This window comes from Cydia fagiglandana, chromosome 6 (genome assembly GCF_963556715.1).
Source record: "Cydia fagiglandana chromosome 6, ilCydFagi1.1, whole genome shotgun sequence".
In the NCBI taxonomy this organism is placed as follows: Eukaryota; Metazoa; Arthropoda; class Insecta; order Lepidoptera; family Tortricidae; genus Cydia; species Cydia fagiglandana.
Window position 1 is genome coordinate 9,443,570 of NC_085937.1, and position 19,043 is coordinate 9,462,612.

General features: G+C 38.5%; 2 protein-coding genes across 4 annotated transcripts in view; one reads left to right on the plus strand and one right to left on the minus strand.

Annotated features, from left to right (window-relative positions):
* LOC134665126 (probable cytosolic iron-sulfur protein assembly protein Ciao1) lies at window positions 1-4,448 on the plus strand. 2 transcript variants are annotated; one of them, XM_063521956.1, is made up of 6 exons: window positions 1-184; window positions 2,081-2,302; window positions 2,418-2,549; window positions 2,876-3,052; window positions 3,429-3,622; window positions 4,079-4,448. In XM_063521956.1, the coding sequence occupies exons 1-6, from the start codon at window positions 177-179 to the stop codon at window positions 4,261-4,263; spliced, it is 918 nt and encodes a 305-aa protein (XP_063378026.1). In that variant the 5' UTR covers window positions 1-176; the 3' UTR covers window positions 4,264-4,448. The 2 variants fall into 2 exon arrangements, with proteins under 2 accessions (XP_063378026.1, XP_063378025.1); XM_063521955.1 differs by lacking the exons at window positions 2,081-2,302; window positions 2,418-2,549; window positions 2,876-3,052; window positions 3,429-3,622; window positions 4,079-4,448 and adding exons at window positions 348-667; window positions 746-933; window positions 1,007-1,799 and having other exon boundaries at window positions 2-184.
* The window catches only part of LOC134665124 (protein split ends-like), a 23,874-nt gene continuing 9,274 nt past the window's right edge, over window positions 4,444-19,043 (minus strand). The window contains exons 2-6 of one of the 2 annotated variants that reach the window (XM_063521952.1): window positions 8,879-9,034; window positions 6,724-8,098; window positions 5,974-6,631; window positions 4,806-5,866; window positions 4,444-4,722 (exon numbers count right to left, since the gene is read on the minus strand). In XM_063521952.1, coding sequence (XP_063378022.1) covers window positions 4,679-4,722; window positions 4,806-5,866; window positions 5,974-6,631; window positions 6,724-8,098; window positions 8,879-9,034 — 3,294 coding nt within the window. In that variant the 3' untranslated portion in view covers window positions 4,444-4,678. Of the gene's footprint in view, window positions 4,728-4,805; window positions 5,867-5,973; window positions 6,632-6,723; window positions 8,099-8,878; window positions 9,035-19,043 lie in introns of both variants that reach the window. The other variant, XM_063521951.1, reaches the window with a different exon arrangement.

The following is a 19,043-nucleotide window of genomic DNA, read 5'->3' on the forward strand; positions in this document are numbered from 1 at the left end:
ATATCTTATTCTGTGGTGAGAGTTGTGTGCAAATTGAGTGACTGTTTTTTTTTTCAGATTTCTTGCAAAATACTCTTTTATCTTTAATTTCTTCTTTGTTTCGTCCACTGCAGAGTTATCGTATTATTCAAAGCTACCATTTATATCAAAGGAAAATACCAATTGTTTGTACTTAAATGAACGGGTACGTTTTTGCATCTATGATATTTATTATCCTTATCAATTAACTGTCGAGACATCTAATTTCTTCTCTTCTATAATTTATTTATACTTATTTCATTGCACATCCAAATATTGTCCTGGTATTCGGTGATAATTACTTGATTATGGAATTCAACAATTTATAGGTTATCCTTGAGGTATATCAAAGTAAACAACTGAGTGCCTACGTAGATCATGGCTAGGATGGAGTTGTTGCAAACTGTGACCGGTCACAAAGGGATTGTGTGGAATGTATCATGGCACCCTCTCGGTAAAATGTTTGCTTCATGTGGAGAAGACAAAACCATCAAACTTTGGAATAAAGAAGGACAGGAATGGGCCATAAAGACAGTTCTCGTGGATGGACACCAACGCACCATTAGAGAAGTAGCATGGTCGCCGTGTGGAAATTTCCTTGCTTCAGCCAGTTTTGATGCAACTACAGCCATTTGGGATAAGAAAAGTGGTCTGTATGGATTTCTATTTAATCTAAACTTTGTATAGAAGTTTATGATCCTATTGCAATATCATCCTATGTCTGCAGGTCAGTTTGAATGCAATGCTACACTGGAAGGACATGAGAATGAAGTAAAAAGTGTTGCATGGTCTCAATCTGGGCAGCTGCTGGCAACTTGTGGGCGAGATAAATCTGTGTGGGTGTGGGAGGTTGCAGGAGATGACGAATACGAATGTGCATCGGTTCTCAATGCCCACAATCAAGATGTCAAGAAAGTTAGTACTGTTATACATACTGAAATAATTAAGTTTAGAGAAGTCTGAAAATTAAAATTGATTATTTTTGTAGGTGGCATGGCACCCAACTCTAGACATCCTGGCTTCTGCATCCTATGACAACACTGTAAAACTCTACAAGGAAGATCCTGTTGATAATGACTGGTCATGTGTAGCAACTTTGCACTCACATGAGTCTACCGTGTGGAGCTTAGCCTTTGATAAGACAGGAGAGAGACTGGCCACCTGCAGTGATGACAGAACTGTCAAAATATGGAAGGAATATAAACCTGACAATCAGGAGGGAGTGATGGTTGCGGACCAAGATTCTGTATGGAAATGTATTTGCACACTTTCGGGGTATCACTCGAGATGTGTGTATGACATAGCTTGGTGCCATAAGACTGGGCTGATAGCCACTGCTTGCGGAGATGACATAATTAGAATATTTAAGGAGGCTGAGGCCTCTGACGCTAATGCTCCGACATTTGATTTGATTTGCACAAAACTGAATGCTCATGCTCAAGATGTAAATTGCGTTGCATGGAATCCTACTGGGAACCAAGAACTGCTTTCTTGTAGTGACGATGGTGAAATAAGAATATGGAAGATTTCTGACTAGTGGAACAAGTGTTGTTTAGTTTTAAGGTCAAATTTGTACTATATTGTATACATTTTAGAATATTATGTATAACCACTTAGAATAAGATGTTCCTAGTTGATTTTATTAATCACTCCTACTTCATTGACCTTAAATTATGTATTTGTTTTTATAATTGCTAAATGATTATGTTTTTTGTTAATTTCACAGATTGTTTTAAATAAATATTATCACTTGAAGTGAAATAAATTCATTTCATAAGAGCAGAACATAATAGTTTTATTTGAAATGAAATCAGTTCCAATCTGATCTGTATGAGATGTTCTGTTATTGGTACTTGCAATTTTTATGTATTTTACTAACAATTTCATCTGGTCTGGGACCAATACATGGTTCTAATTATTTGCATTTTCTACCTTCACAAAAAAGTAACTATGTTCCATGTCCAAAAATATAGGTCTTATGGTTATTGATTTATGATAGAACATCATGTGTAATTGTGTGCAGCTTTCCTTTGAGGGAAGCCTAATTTTAACGTATTTTCAGGTCTTATCTGATGCTTGTGAAACTAGGAAGATTGCACATAATTGGCAAACAATCTATTATTCATAAATTTTATTCTGTTTCTGCATCCATCAAAATGTCAATGGGAGAAAAAACTGGAGTGACACTTGGCAAGGTGGTGTCAGTGCTGGAAGATTTTGCACCAAAAAGTCTTGCAGAAAGCTGGGATAATACTGGCTTGCTGGTAGAGGCATACACGTCTAGGTACCTAATCATTTCTATAAACTATTAGATTACAATTATTACTATTTGTATTGTTAAAAACTTAAAAAGTTCTCTCTACGCGAAAAATATTGGTTCAACTGCTTATTATTTTCAGGAATATTACGAAGCTGTTACTAACCAATGACTTGACAGAGGATGTAGCTATGGAAGCCGATAGCCAGGGATGCGAAATGATTGTCGCGTACCATCCTCCCATTTTCGCTCCTCTGAAATCCGTAGTGCAAAGGTAAACTATTTTATCTTTTCAATTGGACACTTATGTTTACTAGACAAGATGGTGGCCTCAGTACTTAGTCCTTGAAGTATAATTCCAATTTAGAATGTAGTCGGCAGCGGCAAATGCCCCCAGTCTCTAAATTGAACCGTAACAGTAAACGCAAAGTAAAGGAGCTTGTCTAAGTTTGGTATTTTGCGTTGCGTCTCACTCTCTCGCTAAGCAAAATGTGAGAAGCAAATACACACTGGACAAAGAATTTGGACAGGTGGAATACCTACCACACTAATCAATAAAAAACTGGAAAATTAAGTAAGTACGTACTTTATTTCTTTCAGTGCTTGGAAGCAACGAATCGTATCTTTCCTACTCGAAAAACGCATATCGCTCTATTCTCCCCACACGAGCTGGGACTGCGTGCAAGGCGGCGTGAATGACTGGCTGGCTTCAGCCTTCCCGGTCAGGGAGTCCAAACCTATCACGCCAGGGGTTGACCCTAACTTCGGAGCGGGAAGGTAACTTTATGACTAACTTTAACCCTCTGAACGCCACGCCTATCGTGTGTGGCGCTTCATCGTGAACCTGGTCGGAATGCACAAATATTGATATTGGGCTGTAGCCACTCACGTCCGTTGATTATTAGATAGGGTTCAAGAACAAATAAAAAATTTCTGACTCTTAACGCATTTTGACTTCTGTTATTGTCAAAGCATCTTTCATAATTGTTTTTCCGTGACCACACGAGATTGTTACGCCAATTAGGGTCCTTGTTAAATTGGAAACTAGAGCGTAAGTATTGAACAACCAATTTAGCTGGGATCCTACATGGCGCAACAATCGCGGAGCGTGATGTTACCTACAAACCGCACCCTCATTTTACCGTGATTTCAGGTTCCTACACCTCCAAGCCGAGATCCCTCTATCAGACGCGATCGCTAAAGTGAAGCAGCTGACCGGCTTGCCACACGTGCGCCTGGCGCTGGCTAAAGGCAAGTCGCCGTCGGACGGCGTCAGAACCGTCGCGCTGTGCGCCGGATCCGGCGCCTCTGTACTTAAAGGAGTAGCTGCTGATTTATATCTGACTGGTGAGTAGGTGAATAGATACCTCTATCTACTTCTGAACATATCTATGGGCACTATGGCTACAAAGTATATATTGTAAGATATACCGTAGAGATATAGGTAAGCTTAGAGTACTTACTCTGTATACATACATATAAAAACTCATGTTTTAAGTGAGCTTTGCGGAAACTTATGTGTAATAAAATTAAATTTTAATTTAATTACTATAAATTTTTTAGCGAGTTTAAGACTCATTAATATATTATGTATTATGTAATTATGTATGTATTAAGTAAACTGATGTATGGAGTGAGCACTGTATGTTTACATATATTATCATTCACAAAGTAAACGTAATAATTAACTTTCCCGGTTACAACATAAATGTAATTAGTAGTATACTTACAAATCTTACGACCCAACGTTCTTTAGGAAGTCTGTAAGTCGAATTAACTATTTACCATATTCATTATTTTCAGGTGAAATGCTTCATCACGACGTGCTCGATGCGGCCCAAAAAGGTATTTCGGTTATCTTAACCAACCATTCAGATTCCGAGAGAGGGTTCCTATCAGTGTTCTCACCGGATCTACAGAAAAGGTTAGACAACCAAGTGCAAGTGATTGTAAGCAAGTCTGACAAGGATCCCTTGGTTACTGTGTAGTGTAAGGTTGCACTTGCCATAGACTCAAGAACTATGTAGATAAACACAGTTAAAGGTATTGAAGTGATTTTATCAACTGATGCCTAGATGGCGCTGTACGGTACACGGCACCATTGCTTTTTGTCTATGCGCTTAACTAATATTCTTTAACGCATTTAGTTTTCAATAAAAGAAACGCAATTTAAGTCGTATACTTTATTAATAACTGTTATTTTGTATTGTTAACCTTAATGTGAGATCAGTATTATTCGATGTTTAATTACCACATAAATTATACAATAGTTGCAAGTTCCATACATAAATACTAATTTTACTGCAATCGGCTAGTTTTTGGCATTCCTTACACTAGCATTACTCATATTCAGTTCACAATAGCTGGCAAGTCCGTTGTATATGCACTTTTGTCCTCGATCTCTTATGCGCGTAACTCAGTTCGCTTGGGATCTCTCGTTCTGGGAACTGCACTGAAAGACGTTTACATTTTTAGAGGCTGTATTTTATTTTTTGTTAGATTGTTGAAAGCATGCAAACAGCTTACTTACGCAGGTGAATTTTCTCGGGTTTGCTTTGAGTTCTATACTCTTTAGGGGTGTCTTTAATTCTTTCTAGAGAAGTTTTTTTCTTCCTAGTCGATCCAGGTCCAGTTGGTACTTTAGTTATAGATGATACCGTACCGTTCTTGTCATCATAATTGATAACGTATTCGTTTCTTCTTGACTTTCTGTCTTTTGAGTGGTGCACTTCCCCGTTTCTGTCGCCAGACTTTAGTTGCAATGAGTTGCGGTGGCGATCAGCAGAATTCGCGCTAGATCGTTTATGGTTTTCTATAGTGTCTTTTTTGGAAGTCGAATGACGACTTGCACTCCTCACATGCTGAGATTTGGTTGATTCTTTCGAGTCCTTAGTTGGGGTGTCGGAAGTCTCAGCAATCCGTTCGGTCATATTTTTGTCTGCATGTCTATGAGATTTACTTTGCCTACTCGTCGACGTAGATCTCTCGTCCTTATTTATTTTATTTTCTGTTGTAATGCGTTGTGAAGTTACTGAAGGGTCACTCGATTGCGGAGCATCTGCAGGTAGTTCCCCAGCCTTTGAGTCTACTTTCTTTTTCCTCGAGGAGTTTGTTCTTTTATTCAAGCTATCATTACATTTGTCTGCTTTATGGATTTTTTCTCGAGAGTTAGATTGATTTCGGATACTTTCTTTATGGTTACTAGTTGTTTTTTCAGTTGTTGCACGTGACTTCCGATCTAATTCATATTGATCTTTATGGTTTTCTATGGGCTTAATATCACTACCAGCTTTCTCATGTCTTGTACGCAATCTTCGTTCTACTCTATGCTTATCTGCTTTCTGAACGATTTCTCTGTGACCAGTGTCAGTTTTATGTGACTGGCGCAATTTTCGATCAATTTCTGGTTTACGTATTTTATCTTCACCAGTTATTGGTGTTGCATTATTACATAGTTCTTTGTTTATGTTGACATACGTAGGCACCGCGTCGTCGTCCTCCTCCTCCTCGCTTAAATACAATTGGGCGGTATCTGAAGGATGCTTTTCACTATAATTCGTTTTCTCTTCCTTTGTTTCATATTTGTGTATCCTAAAACAAAATATAAAATGTAATCCCAATATATGAAACGAAATTGATGGTGTTAGTATTGATTATGTATGAAAGTGGTTTATTTTAACTAGTTAGAGAAATATTACCTTGCAGTTACATTTTGTTTGACGTTGTGGGTTCGTCGATGTGATTTTTCCAAAGAGCTTAATCGATTAGCCTTAGGGGGCTCCGAAATACTTCGAATTGCCGGTGAAGAAGCCTCTTCATATCTTCTCGACCTAGAACGTCTGGTTGTATCTTGTACATTCTGTTTTATCACTACGGAATCCTGCTCTACAATGGGCTTTAGTACTGTTACTTTTTCAGAATCTCTGTCGGTATATTTTGTACGCGATCGTGGCGTCGGTATAGGAGCAAAGTTTGTTTTAAGAGGAATATTTTGATATTCCACAGCGTCTTCTGATTCAGCTTCACTGTGACACACACTGTTGGACACACTGTTAGATACTTGCTGAATAAGCCGAACAGATTGGAAAATGTTATCAATTGCTTCATTTTGCATTTTTATTCTGTCTCTGATGAACTTAGGCTTGTCGTCTTCTGTATTCTTTTTATCATTCTGAATACCAAAGTAAGTTAGATCAGATTGCCGAAGTTGGCGTGTTTTCGATCTTGCTGGTGTCGGAGACATTTGCAACGCCTTCAACTTTTCTTTAACTGAATTGAAGGTGTCAGTAACTTCAGTGGTTGACGAAAATTGTTGGCTAGAATTTTGACTTTTTGAGCTTACACTCTTGATAAGACCTGAAACAAAAACATTCATCAGAATGACATATTTGCATTAACACTACGTTATTTTGCATTTATTTTATTATTTGAATTCTTATGTTAGTTACCTGCATTAATTGGCCTCGAAGTGAAAGTTTTTAGAGGACTGCTTATGTCAGTTTCACTAGCCATGCTGGAGGTTGTTTCATTGCTGCACCTTCTTTCTTGCAACTGCCTATTGATTAATGAAACAGCTGTCGGAACATCTGAATTGTCGCTACATATACTGGACTTGTTACCACTCGGAACGTCGTCAGCGAGCCCAAGAGCCATGTTCTCCCCTAGAAGATATGGTTTGGGCTTAGGAATTTTGTTTTTGAGAATACTTTTTGTAGCTGCTGTATTCTCATCGTTTTCAACTACCTCACTAGTGTTGTGTTGTAACAAATCAATCATCGTATCATCAGTTGTTTTCTTTTCGAGCAACAGAGTAGTCGGTCTCTCGGGTTTCTTCATTGGTACGAAAGCACTTTTCCTCCTTCTAAAATCATTTGTAGGTGGCGGTTTTTCATCGGTGGCTATAATATTAACTTTCCCAGATTCAGCTGCAAAGTGTAACTCAGTTTTACAAAATTCGACTTTCTTGCGCCTTCTCTCGGCTTCTTCAATACCCTGGGCTTTCCTGTGTTGATATTCTTCTTCAGATTCAAGTGTGATGGGCACTGTAATTGATACTTTACCTGCTGACTGCAGTGTAATACTACTTTCACTTGGTTCTTCTATCAATACATTGTACCCTCTATTATTAGATATGTATTGATTGGTTTTGTTGAATGAGGTTTGCCGGTTTTTGTTAAGCCAATCTTTGAATGAATCTTCAGGAGGATAATATTTCCTGTCCTTTTTCTCATAATCTGCGTAATCATTTACTATTTCAGTTGACTTACAGATGCCACTGTCCGTGGAGGACTCCATTGCCAGTGTGTCGTTACAGTGTGAGATGGTTTCATTTAGCGGATCTGTTTCTTCAAAGCTGTAACTTTTGCGTCTATTAGTCCAATCGTTACTCCCATTCAGCAGTGATTTGTATTTAAGAGTGCTCAGTGATACCGGAGCATCCAATAGTGGGGAGGCTCGACTGCTTAGTTTCATTGTCGAGATGTCACTATTTTCTGAATCATACGAATACTTTCTGAATATACTTTTGTGATGGGGTTTAGGGTCGAGATCGATGATGCTGGCGTTATCTGTGGACGAAGATTCTTCGCTGGGCATTCTTATTGAGCTTTTGCCTGTGGAACTTTTCCATTTTGAAGGTTGGGAAATTTCTGTGTCGTCTGGTTCTGTCACTTTGTAGTTCTCTGTTTCTGGAGTATCTACCAACTCCAAGGGGGTTGATGATATTTCCAGCGGTAGCGACGGCAGTGATGGTAGGGAAGGCGTATCTCCAAACGGTCTGCTGGTTAACGAAGGAGATAGTAGTCTGGTGCCGGAAGATATTACCTGAAATCAACAAAAAGTCAATTTGAAACTCATTTAAAATACATTGATGTTATGTAGAGACAAATGAGTTCTTCTTCTGAAAAACGATGTAAATCTATAGATGAATCTGGTCATTGACTGTGGTTATGAATAACAAAACATTTTTTTAAATAGCACAGTATTATCTCTCCATAGACTTATTATCACAAGGAGTACATTTTGACAAGTTCCTCCACGCTGTCGCTAGCCGGAGCCATAACAGATCGTATCAGTAGACAATAAGCTTTAAAGGTGTGTAGTTTTTATCTTGATGGTTTTAGGAATTATTATGTCACAATACCGGTCATTGGCCTAACCAATTTTTACTCTTCTCGTTTTTTTTTTTCATTTCTGGCCTTAGATATAAATCTAACAATTCCTTTACATATACCACCCGATCTTAAGACTCGTGTTTGAAATGGCCTTATAATTATCGCTTACTCGTTCAGATTTGTATTATTGAAAAATGACGTCATGTACCTAGTACCTAATCAATAATTGACCGAGAAAAAATAATAAATAATCTAGATAAATTTATAAGTACTATGGGAAAATAAAACTACTCTCGGCCAGAGGGCATCGCGTGGTGTAGAGACACCATGCGAGGTCTGGGTCCCGTAGTCATCAGACGCTATCGGCTCATATACGTATGATTTGAAAACGTGAAAATTTACGTATTTGTCAGAACAGCATTGTTGCGCCAGAAAATGTGGTACAGCTTCTGAAGAGCATGTTGAATAATCGTGGTAACGGAATACTTACTCTGCGGGAAGAGTGCACCATGTATGACGTGGCCGCGCCCGGCCCCGCGGTGGAGTGGTACGCGGCCCGCATGACGCGCATGCGCGCGCCCGGAGCGCTCGCGTGCAGCACTTCCATCGCGCGCGCCACCTGCCGCGTCACGCCGCCTTCTGTCACCTGGAACCACGATGTTTAGCGTAAGTATGCTGCAAGAAAGCTGTGAGCTGTTTAACCTTTAAATTGATACAAAACAATGGAGACCGCGCTAAATAGGTGTCAATATTTTTAATTATTCTGGATAGGAAAAAAAGGCCGGGTCGAAGGATATGTCCTATATTTTGGACATTGTAGAATTAAGGATTTAAGTTGTTTAGGTACTTCTTTTCTGTTCTCCGTGCCTCTATTAGCCCGGTTTGCGCCATGGCAATCTAAAGCACTTAACATTATAATATCGATGGTAACATCATTTGAGTTAAAACTCCGTACCTACTGGTGCAGTTGTCTGAAAGTCTGTAGAACTACAGATATTAAATTCACTGTGAAAGAACCTGTTGCGCTTGCGTTTAAAAATAAATAAAAGTAGATGTCGCAGTCTCATAAATAAATTGAAAATATCATGACATTTAATAGTTGGCGCGTAAAATAAATGCAAGCGAACAAACACTTCCTTGTTAATAAGGTAAGAAATAATATGTACTTATATATAGCAAAAGATTTGTTTGAAAGGGTAGTTACATCGAAGTGGTTTTGCACTTGCTAACATTAGAAAAAGACGAACGAGTAGTGCGAGGAGTTTAGTAGGTTATCTACTAAATAAGTGTCACGTGACATTAACATGAAAGCTAATACGTATGCTTACGCCTTTTATGAAACGAAATGTTTTTTGTTATACAATTTTGTTAGTTCAAAATTATAAAAAATCAAGAAAAAAGCTTTTGCTTCGAACATAAGCGTGCAATTAGTTGGCCGGTTTTTTTGCTATTTATATTATATTTAGGCATTGGATTTTATAGTTTATCTTTCGAATATACGTCAACCTACACACCTAAAGCTAACTAGAAAACCACTAACGCTACGTCTTACGTAGGCGAACAACGCGCGAACGCGGCGCGGCGCGGCGCGGCGAAATCAATCCTTTGATGCCCATAGAAGTGTCCTACGTAAGCGATCTCGTTGCGAACGCGGTGCGGCGCGATTTGCACGCGAATGTCAGGCGGCGCGGCGCGGCGCGGCGCGGCGGCGGCCGCTTTCGCCGCGCCGCGCCGCGCCGCGTTCGCGCGTTGTTCGCCTACGTAAGACGTAGCGTAAAACATAAACACTTAGCGGGTTTGTAGGTCGCTACTGAAAAGTATTTGTCATGAGCGTAATTTATGCTTGCGTTAATATATGGATCTCGGCAAACCGATTACCGTGTCACAGAAGTCATTAACAAGTAGGTATACGAGTATAGTACATTACGAGTAGCTACAGTAACCACACTGAGTAGCGGGTAGGTACATAGGTATACTCGTATGTTTATGTGATTAGAAGTAAAGTTATTACTATTATAAAGTAAAATTTCACTTTAAGCCCCCCCCCCCCCCCACATCTGGCGTCTTTCGAGCGTCGGCGTCTACAATTCTATGGCCGACGTCGACGCAACGTCGACGCAACTGCGCAGCGACGTCATTTTCCATAGCGCTGGACCGACGCCGACAGACGCCGACGCTCGAAAGACGCCAGATGTGGGGGGGCTCTAAAATTTATATATATAAATATACATATTATAAAGACATTCTTACACAAATTGACTAAGTCCCACTGTAAGCTCAAGAAGCCTTCTGTCACAAGAGATAGGTACAGAAATCAATCTACATACAAAGCGCGCTCGAGCAACGCACACATAGACACTGCTCACGGACACGATATCTCGGACCAGTTGGGACCAGTGCGAGCGCGAGTGCCATCCGCTTGAGACACGCGTCTGTGAACTTTTTTGTGCAATAATGGAGAAACAAAACAAAAAGTTATTATAACTGTACAGTGGACGGTTGTTTAAATTCAACATTAACCGGTGAATTGTCGTTTTTTAAGCTACCAGTGGTTTCAGAGATAATGGGTAAGTATGCGAATTTATTGCATTGTACACGAGAATGCGAATTTATTACACTTTAAAATATAATAATCGTGCATTTCGCCTATCTCGAAATCATCGCAAGATATTTTCTGTGGCAAATTTGTAATATAACAATGACATTTAAATGAAAATACCTATTTGAGTTATTAATGTTATTATTAATTTATATTTCCATTCTTCCCGTTTCATCCTCAACAATAAATCAAACAACTAGATACGAGATACGATACGATGGATACGAGTGCCACTACCACGATAGTTTTTTGTGCATAAGTCATATTTCGCAACAATCGCAACCCTAGAGCGACCGCCGAGCGTAGGTGGGTCGTTCTCTCATTTCGTGCAAATCGGTGATGTTCTCTCGATTTGAAATTTTTCTTTTAAATTGTAAACTTTTGGGTTTCGTTAATATATGGATTCATTTATTAACACTTTTCTGCTAAAGGCACCTTTGTAACCTTAATACTTTTCATTTAATGAGGCTACTGGTAATGAACTACGCGCTGGTAATGAATTCGGCTGAGATGGTAATTTTATCAGTGGACGGTAATGAAACAAACTTATGAAATCGGACATAAAAAACGTTATTTCAAGAAAATTAACACCAATTAAAATCAGCAATATTAAAAACATGTGTCTTAAGCACTGCGGAGTTGATCAAACCGACTTGACATACACATGGGGTTGACAATCTCAACTTATAATGTTCAAGCTAGATGGTACATTTACCATTTACTTATCATTATAAATCGGGATTGTCAACCCCAAGTGTTTGTCAAGTAGGTTTAATCATCTGCGCAGCACATCCCGTAAGACATCGTTTTAAAATTTTCAAAAATTAGCATAGACAAAATATACTTAAATCATTCGCGTTTTGAACATATATTAACTCCCATTTATAGACCTCCCATCTATCGCGAATTTATTTTATTACCTTTATTTCCCGACGTTCCGACACAGGTTTCACTGGTCGTGGTCGCAGCTGATTTCCCAGCAAAATGTTAAAATAGAGATTTGTGCAACTACCCGATGAAAAGTGTTTGAAAAAGTTTTGGGTAAACAAACAATATAATCATTAACATTATGTGGAAAATTTGATGTCTACTTCAAACTTTTTCATACACTTTTCGTCGTATAGTTGCACAAATATCTGTTTTGACATTTTACTGGTAATAAAAGAAATTCACGATAGACCCATCTATAAATGTGAGTTAATAACTATATAGACAAAATAGCTTTAAAACTATGTAACAAATGTAGCCATGAAAAGTTGTCATAAAACGTCTTCAAAGAAGTGTTTATTGTATAGAGGATAGTAGACAATGCACGAAAAACAGCGTTTCCATAAAAACGTAGTCCCAATTTCCTCTATGAATATCAATATTTTAGAAAATAGTTTTAAGTGGATGAATATTAACTATAGCTAAATAAATGTCTAAACTTCCGTGAAGGAGCCCAAGAAGGGTCTTTTTAGAATTACTCAAGCGTGGTAGATTAACATGATATGAGATACCTTTGTTGAGTACTTTCGTCATACTCATATGCACGATAGCCGTTTAGGGCAGTCAATTGAAATATTTAAAATATATTATAAGTAATTATGTATAACAATCTGACAAGTAGGCTTGTCGGATTGTTTCTTGTCACTCTTTCTTAAGATTAATATTTAATAATATTAAGGTTAACCCCATGTTTAGAAAGAGTACATTATTAATCTGACAAATAGGCTTGTCAAATTGTTATAATATATCTTTCTTAAGATAAATATTTATTAAATATTAATCACAGAAGTACTCAACACATGACACAAGTAGAGGTTACAGAGCGGCAAGTTTATATCAATCTACTGCGCTTAAGTAAATCCAAAACTCCCCGGTTGGGCTTCCCTATTATCACATACAGTTTTAAATATTTATAACAACGTAATATTTATAATAACTAAGCCTCTTTCTATTAAATGCACTGCCTTTAATATATTATTATCATTACCTTCTTAAGTCTTTCATTACCTTCCCCAGTAAAATTGGAAGGAAAAGAAGTGAATGAAACCGATATGAATGAAATTTTGGTAGTTTTTGTCGCCTACATCAGTTGGCATCAGACCTTAATTTTGCAGAATAAACCATCTGAAAGGCAACCCTAAAACACATCATTAAGTATAATTATAATAATGTACACTTGGTACTTACTGTATAAATCACGCGATGGTGATGAAGACTGACGAGAACCACACCCCTTCCCGACACGAAAGATCGTAAATATTTTCGCTAACAGCGGCATACGGGCGTCCGCTACGAGAGCACGTGGCCAACTGATTGATGAGCAATGTATTGCATCGGCGGTAGGTGCTATTTACCCTTGCTATATAGCAAAATACAGCTAATTCATTTCTCGCGTCGGTAATGAAGAAATTACTTGAACCATACACTTATAAGGCTGTATAGTTATTATTATTAATTTCTACCTTCTAATATTATACGATTTAAAACACAACTAAATTAGTCATTTATTGAACCACCAAAGAGTTTTCTATTTTTATTATCTTAAGGTTAAAATGTAGGTCAAAGTTATATCTTCACGCATTACATGTAGAGATGAATGAAAAAATTGGGTGTTTATTGTACATATAAAGAAAATACCTACCTTTTTAGAATTGTTCATTGGAGAGACATATACTTTAGGCCCTATGTTACAACCTTGCATTAACAGATATTCGAAAACGCCACCACATTTTTGGTAAATTTCCGAAAACACCGATTTGCACGAAATGCGAGAACGACCCAGGTATGAAAAGTAAAGTACATACATGTGATTGACTTCTGTACTTATCTGTTTTGTGCTTCTGTTGTGGGTACTCAGACAACATTATGAGGAATAAATATAAATAATTTGTAGGTAGGTATCTATGACAAATATGAAAGTTACAAGAGATTAGTTACACGTAAAGAGGCTTACCTACTGTAAAGTAGAAGCGCGCTACATAAATTTGAGAGGTCCAAAATTCCTCATAGTTTTTGCGCGGTTCCAAGTATTCTAAGTTCTCATATGAAATATTCATGACCACGGTTTATGATGAGCTCAACTGTTATTATAACTGTCCGCCAACGCTGCTGCGCCGCTCAGTGTACAACTGTAATGTACATGTACTGGGGAACATGCAGTTACTCGCATTGGACCGTATTCAGAAATGAAAATGCAGTACCAATAGGTACCAACACTAAACAACATAAGTTTCACCACGTCGAGCTCGTTCACGGTACAATTAACTAGGTACCAACTCTTAATTATTATTGCACTACAATTAAATAAAACAGTGCATGTCATATAGTTCGTATAAAGGCGATCCTATCCTATAGCTAACGGAACGATGCGCGCAACCAATACAGTTTTTGATATAATTTGGATACGGCTAATCCACATTTAGGATATACTTACTCCTACCTAATCCAAACTCATCGTTGATATATAGGTACTGTAAATTAAATACGTGCCGGGATACTCGTAAGCTTACGCCATTCGCGCAAACTATAATATAGGTAATGTAATACATACCTGCAAACTATAAAATGACAATTTTTTTATGGTCGGTACCTACCTACAGAATACCTACTGTCTATTATCCAGGATCTAGTAATTATTCATTGGTAAGCGTAGGTTTGTTATTGGACTTACACAATGGCGAGTCAGCAGATAAAACATATCTTATCGGAACAATTGTTGTAAAACCTGCTCAGGCTTAGCAGTATACGAGCATAAGGCGACCTTCGGTGGCAAGTACATTTATTTGCCGTAGTGACGTGATCGCCGATGCGGGGGCGAAATGAAATTGCGAGTCGGGTGATTGCGATCTTCACCAATGAACAATGAATGAACTTCTGCAGCTCACAGTGGGTGTCATCTCGAGCCTGGTATATGTGTAATCTAAACCTAAATCAAATCCAATCCAACAGTGGACCGCGCTCGCGCTGTGCATGCGGAAACGGTTCTGCACAAATCACAAAACAATTCGATTTTTGTACTATAACATAACCTACCATATCCTACCCATTATACCATTATAGTAACTAAACATACTCATATTTTTATCTTGGTACCAAAATAAAAACAGAAGAGGGAACCATTCGGGAATTTTCTTTTATTAAAAGTATACCTACATATAGTCAAATTTCCGAGTTAAAAATATAATAAAGAGGGCGGCGCGCTCATTCTTTCTTCCGTGATAATTAACATCTTAGAGAATTAGTTAAAGAGATTGTCTAAATTTAATCTTAAGATTCAGTTATTTAGCGCGTTCTAGAATAGAGCTTACGGAATATTTTCGACGCGCCTACATCTATGACCAAAAATCGACAGTAATAAAACAAGCCGACGGTTTAAATTAAGCTAATTGCGAATCCGCTATGGCAGATGCCGTTTGACTAGTTTTCGGCGAGCAGATCATTCAGCAGCAACTAATTATTCAACATTTTTTTTTCATTGATTCTGTAAACTGTAAATTTTACAAGAAGATCAGGCCGCGTAGCCAAGATGCCGATCGCTTACGCTCCGTAGCGATCGAAACGCAACTGTCACTGTCGCACTAATATGGAAGTGTGATAGAGAGACATAATGGTTTTCGTTGTCGAAGCGATAGCGATTGTAACCTCGGCTAGGCCGGCAGGAACATCTTGTTTATTTAATCAAACGTTAGGTTGCTATGTTTCAACGGGAAGTAATTTTCTTGTTGCCATTGTTTTAAAAAATTCAATTAAGTCTGGGGTTGAAAAACCTCAATTAAATTAGATCTACATCGTTAATCGTAAACGTTGCAAACCTTAACCGTCATTATATTAGATCAAGGCGAATTATCTCAGAAAATAAGGTGACGTCATGAAGTGATCGAACGCCAACGAAAACCAAAAGTAAGGTCGCAAGTCGCAACACAACCCACTGATCTCGAGAGACATGACGCTGCAGCGGCATACGTGATGATGATGGCAGATAACGGTCATCGCATTACATAGCGTCCAGAAAAACGTGTGAAATGAATGACACGTGCTTGCGATAGTTTAACACCCCCGTGCCACTGTAGATTGTTATGTTATTGTCAACAAAACTGTTATCTGATAATGCACCGTTATTGTTAAGTGAGTTGAGTGGAGGATTCGTTTGTTTTTTTTTCTTTTTATTATAAACACAAATCGAAACTTGTGATCACAAGTTTAACACAAAAGGCTGAAGTGACGACACCTAAACTAAGAATTTAAGTATCTATAGATACCTGTCAACTCAAGATACTTAACAGACAGGTAGGTACCGCCCTGATGACTTCAGAGCAACGTCAGTAGTTTTTTTCTATGCTCTGGTTAAATTATTGCAAATTTTATTGTACCTTGTATAATTAGGTTTACAGCGAACAGAGTGGTGTGATCCGCGCCGAGCGGGTCGTCGACTCGCGGGGGCGAGCGCGCCATATCCACCGACTCGCAAGAAACCACTTAAAAATCCCCACGTTCAACTGATTCACCTCAGATGATTTACATATATCCTAATGATTCAGTCCGAACTTCGATCCGATACTGACGTACTTTATATTAACCTATACTTGTTACTAATAGTTACTTATAATTATTCATTGACTGAAGCAATTTGTTATTTCCGGATTATGAGATGTCCGGCACCACTAACAGATATATCGAAGACTTTGTATCGATTCTTACAAATTATTCATGATTCACTTATTATCGTCCGGTTATATAAAATTTCCCAGATTTTCTTGTTGGGGAAATAACACATAAGAGCAACGAAATAGGGTATGTCTGTTTTGAACAATTGTACGCTCTGAAATGTGTCTTGATCAAGTTATTTAGATTAATTTTAGAAAACCTGTTTAGTTTTGAAATAGTATCAGATATTAGTTTTATTTTTAGGAACCCGAACCCGGTTGCTCAAAAGCAAAAAAACGGAACCCTTATAATAGGATCACTCGTGCGCCTGTCTGTCTGTCCGACCATTCCCTTTATCTCTGAAACTACTGGGCCTAAAATTTTGAAAAAAATACACAAAATAGTAGGTAATTTACCTATAGATGATAGGAGAATCTATTAGAAAGGTGCAGTCTCGCACTTGGCCGCGGTTTTTTAAAGTACAGTCACCACACGGGATTGTTATGTCATTTGACGACCGGTCTGGTCTGGTGGGTTAGTGACCCTGCCTGTGAAGCCGATGGTCCTGATGGGTTCGAATCCCGATAAGGGCATTTATTTGTGTGATGAGCACCAATATTTCTTCCCGAATCATGGGTTTTTTCTAAGTAGGTATACAAGTACGTATTTATATAAGTATGTATATCGTCGCCTAATAGCATCCATAATAGCAGCTTTGCTTAGTTTGGGACTAGGTTGGTCTGTGTAAGAGAGGTGTAAGATGACCCCTAATATTTATTTATATTATTAAATTTACGGTTCTTGCTAAATTGGAAATTCTATAGTGTAAGTATTGAACAACCAATTTAGCTAGGACCCTTAAGGTGCAACAGTCGCGAAGCGTGATCGTACCTACTGTTATGTACCTACAAGTAATTGGTGTTCAATTAGTACCTAATCATTCTTGCAGCGATATTTTCGAGTCAATGGCCTTGATTACGCCATTGACATTGATATTATGAAATTAGTGCCTAAGTATTCGATTTCCATTGTCGCTCTGACTCATAGGTCATCTGCCCGTCATGGAAACTGCTAAACCGTTAGATATTGGTCATATTTACATATTTCCCATCCTGACGACATCTATACGCAATCACCAGAAATGCAGCAATTCTTACTTTACTCTGGTTATCGAGGATTAGAGGTTAGCCTTTTTTTATAGAGGGGCAATGCATTACGCATACTACCCAGGCGCGGGGACGGGACGGGCCTGGGATGGCTATGTGGGACTCCCATACATGGGACCCATGGTTAACCCACTAACACCCCTCTGTTGCCTGCTATACGGCGAGGTCCCAGGAACGCCGAAGTACTCATCCGCGACCTCGCCAGATTAGAGGTTAGCCTAGACCAACCTAGACGTAAACATACATGTATTGATTAATTTCAGTGTGGGCATAAATCTGTCAGATTACCTTCAGGTTAATGTTAGCACTGGCTTGATGATTGCCAGTTAAATGATCATTAAACGACATTAGGCTGCTGGTAATGATGATGCGTACAAACACAGCACGGATGGTCTGGCGCAGCCTCGGCCCGGCCCGCGGCCTTTGCGCAGGATTTCCGGCACCTGCACACGAGCCCCGACCAACAACCTCCTGCCGTATTCGAACTTCAAGATATTCACAAGAGACGACACGTACTAGATCCATTCTTGATACGTTATAGTGTAGATATCAACTAGTTCTCTTTTGCAGCGCAATTCGGGCAACCAATGTCACTTTTACGTTAGATAGAGTAAGATATGTATTAGATGTGAATTGGAGCTCTAAGTCATATCCTGTGGAAATCGTTCAAAAGTATCTCCAGAATCGCGCAAATGTTAATTTGACAGGTTAGATCTTAAACATATCGTTATCGTATCTTGGTGATGTCTAAAATATATCTAATAGATGTCTATTTCAAAATCCGAATCGGGCCATCAGCTAAACCCAATCGTTTACTCGACTATCAGCTCGTCTAATATAACTTCATCCCAATATCTGTAATAACATGCTTAATCTTAGATCACACTTACACTGGTTTCTGAAGTCTAACGAATGTTTTGTATTCAGTAGCTCAATAAGAAAATTATGCCTTTAGATGTAGACTGTTGATACTTACTACTAGTTAATTTCCTATCCTTGACGTGATCGCTCATCTTCTTGATGATTACATTAAGTAGCTGAGTGACAATGAATCTCTCATAGCTTTATATTTTGTGTGTATTGTGTTGTGTTTTTGTATGTGTGAGCATACTTGAATTAAAAGGTTCAAGAATGAAGGACGGAGCCAGTTGATTTCTTTGTTTTTGTGAACAGGCTCGGCTCGCTCCGCGCGGTTCCGAGCTTTGTCATATTATTTAGTATGCCAACACCGTCTCATACATGTTGTCAATACAAATAAA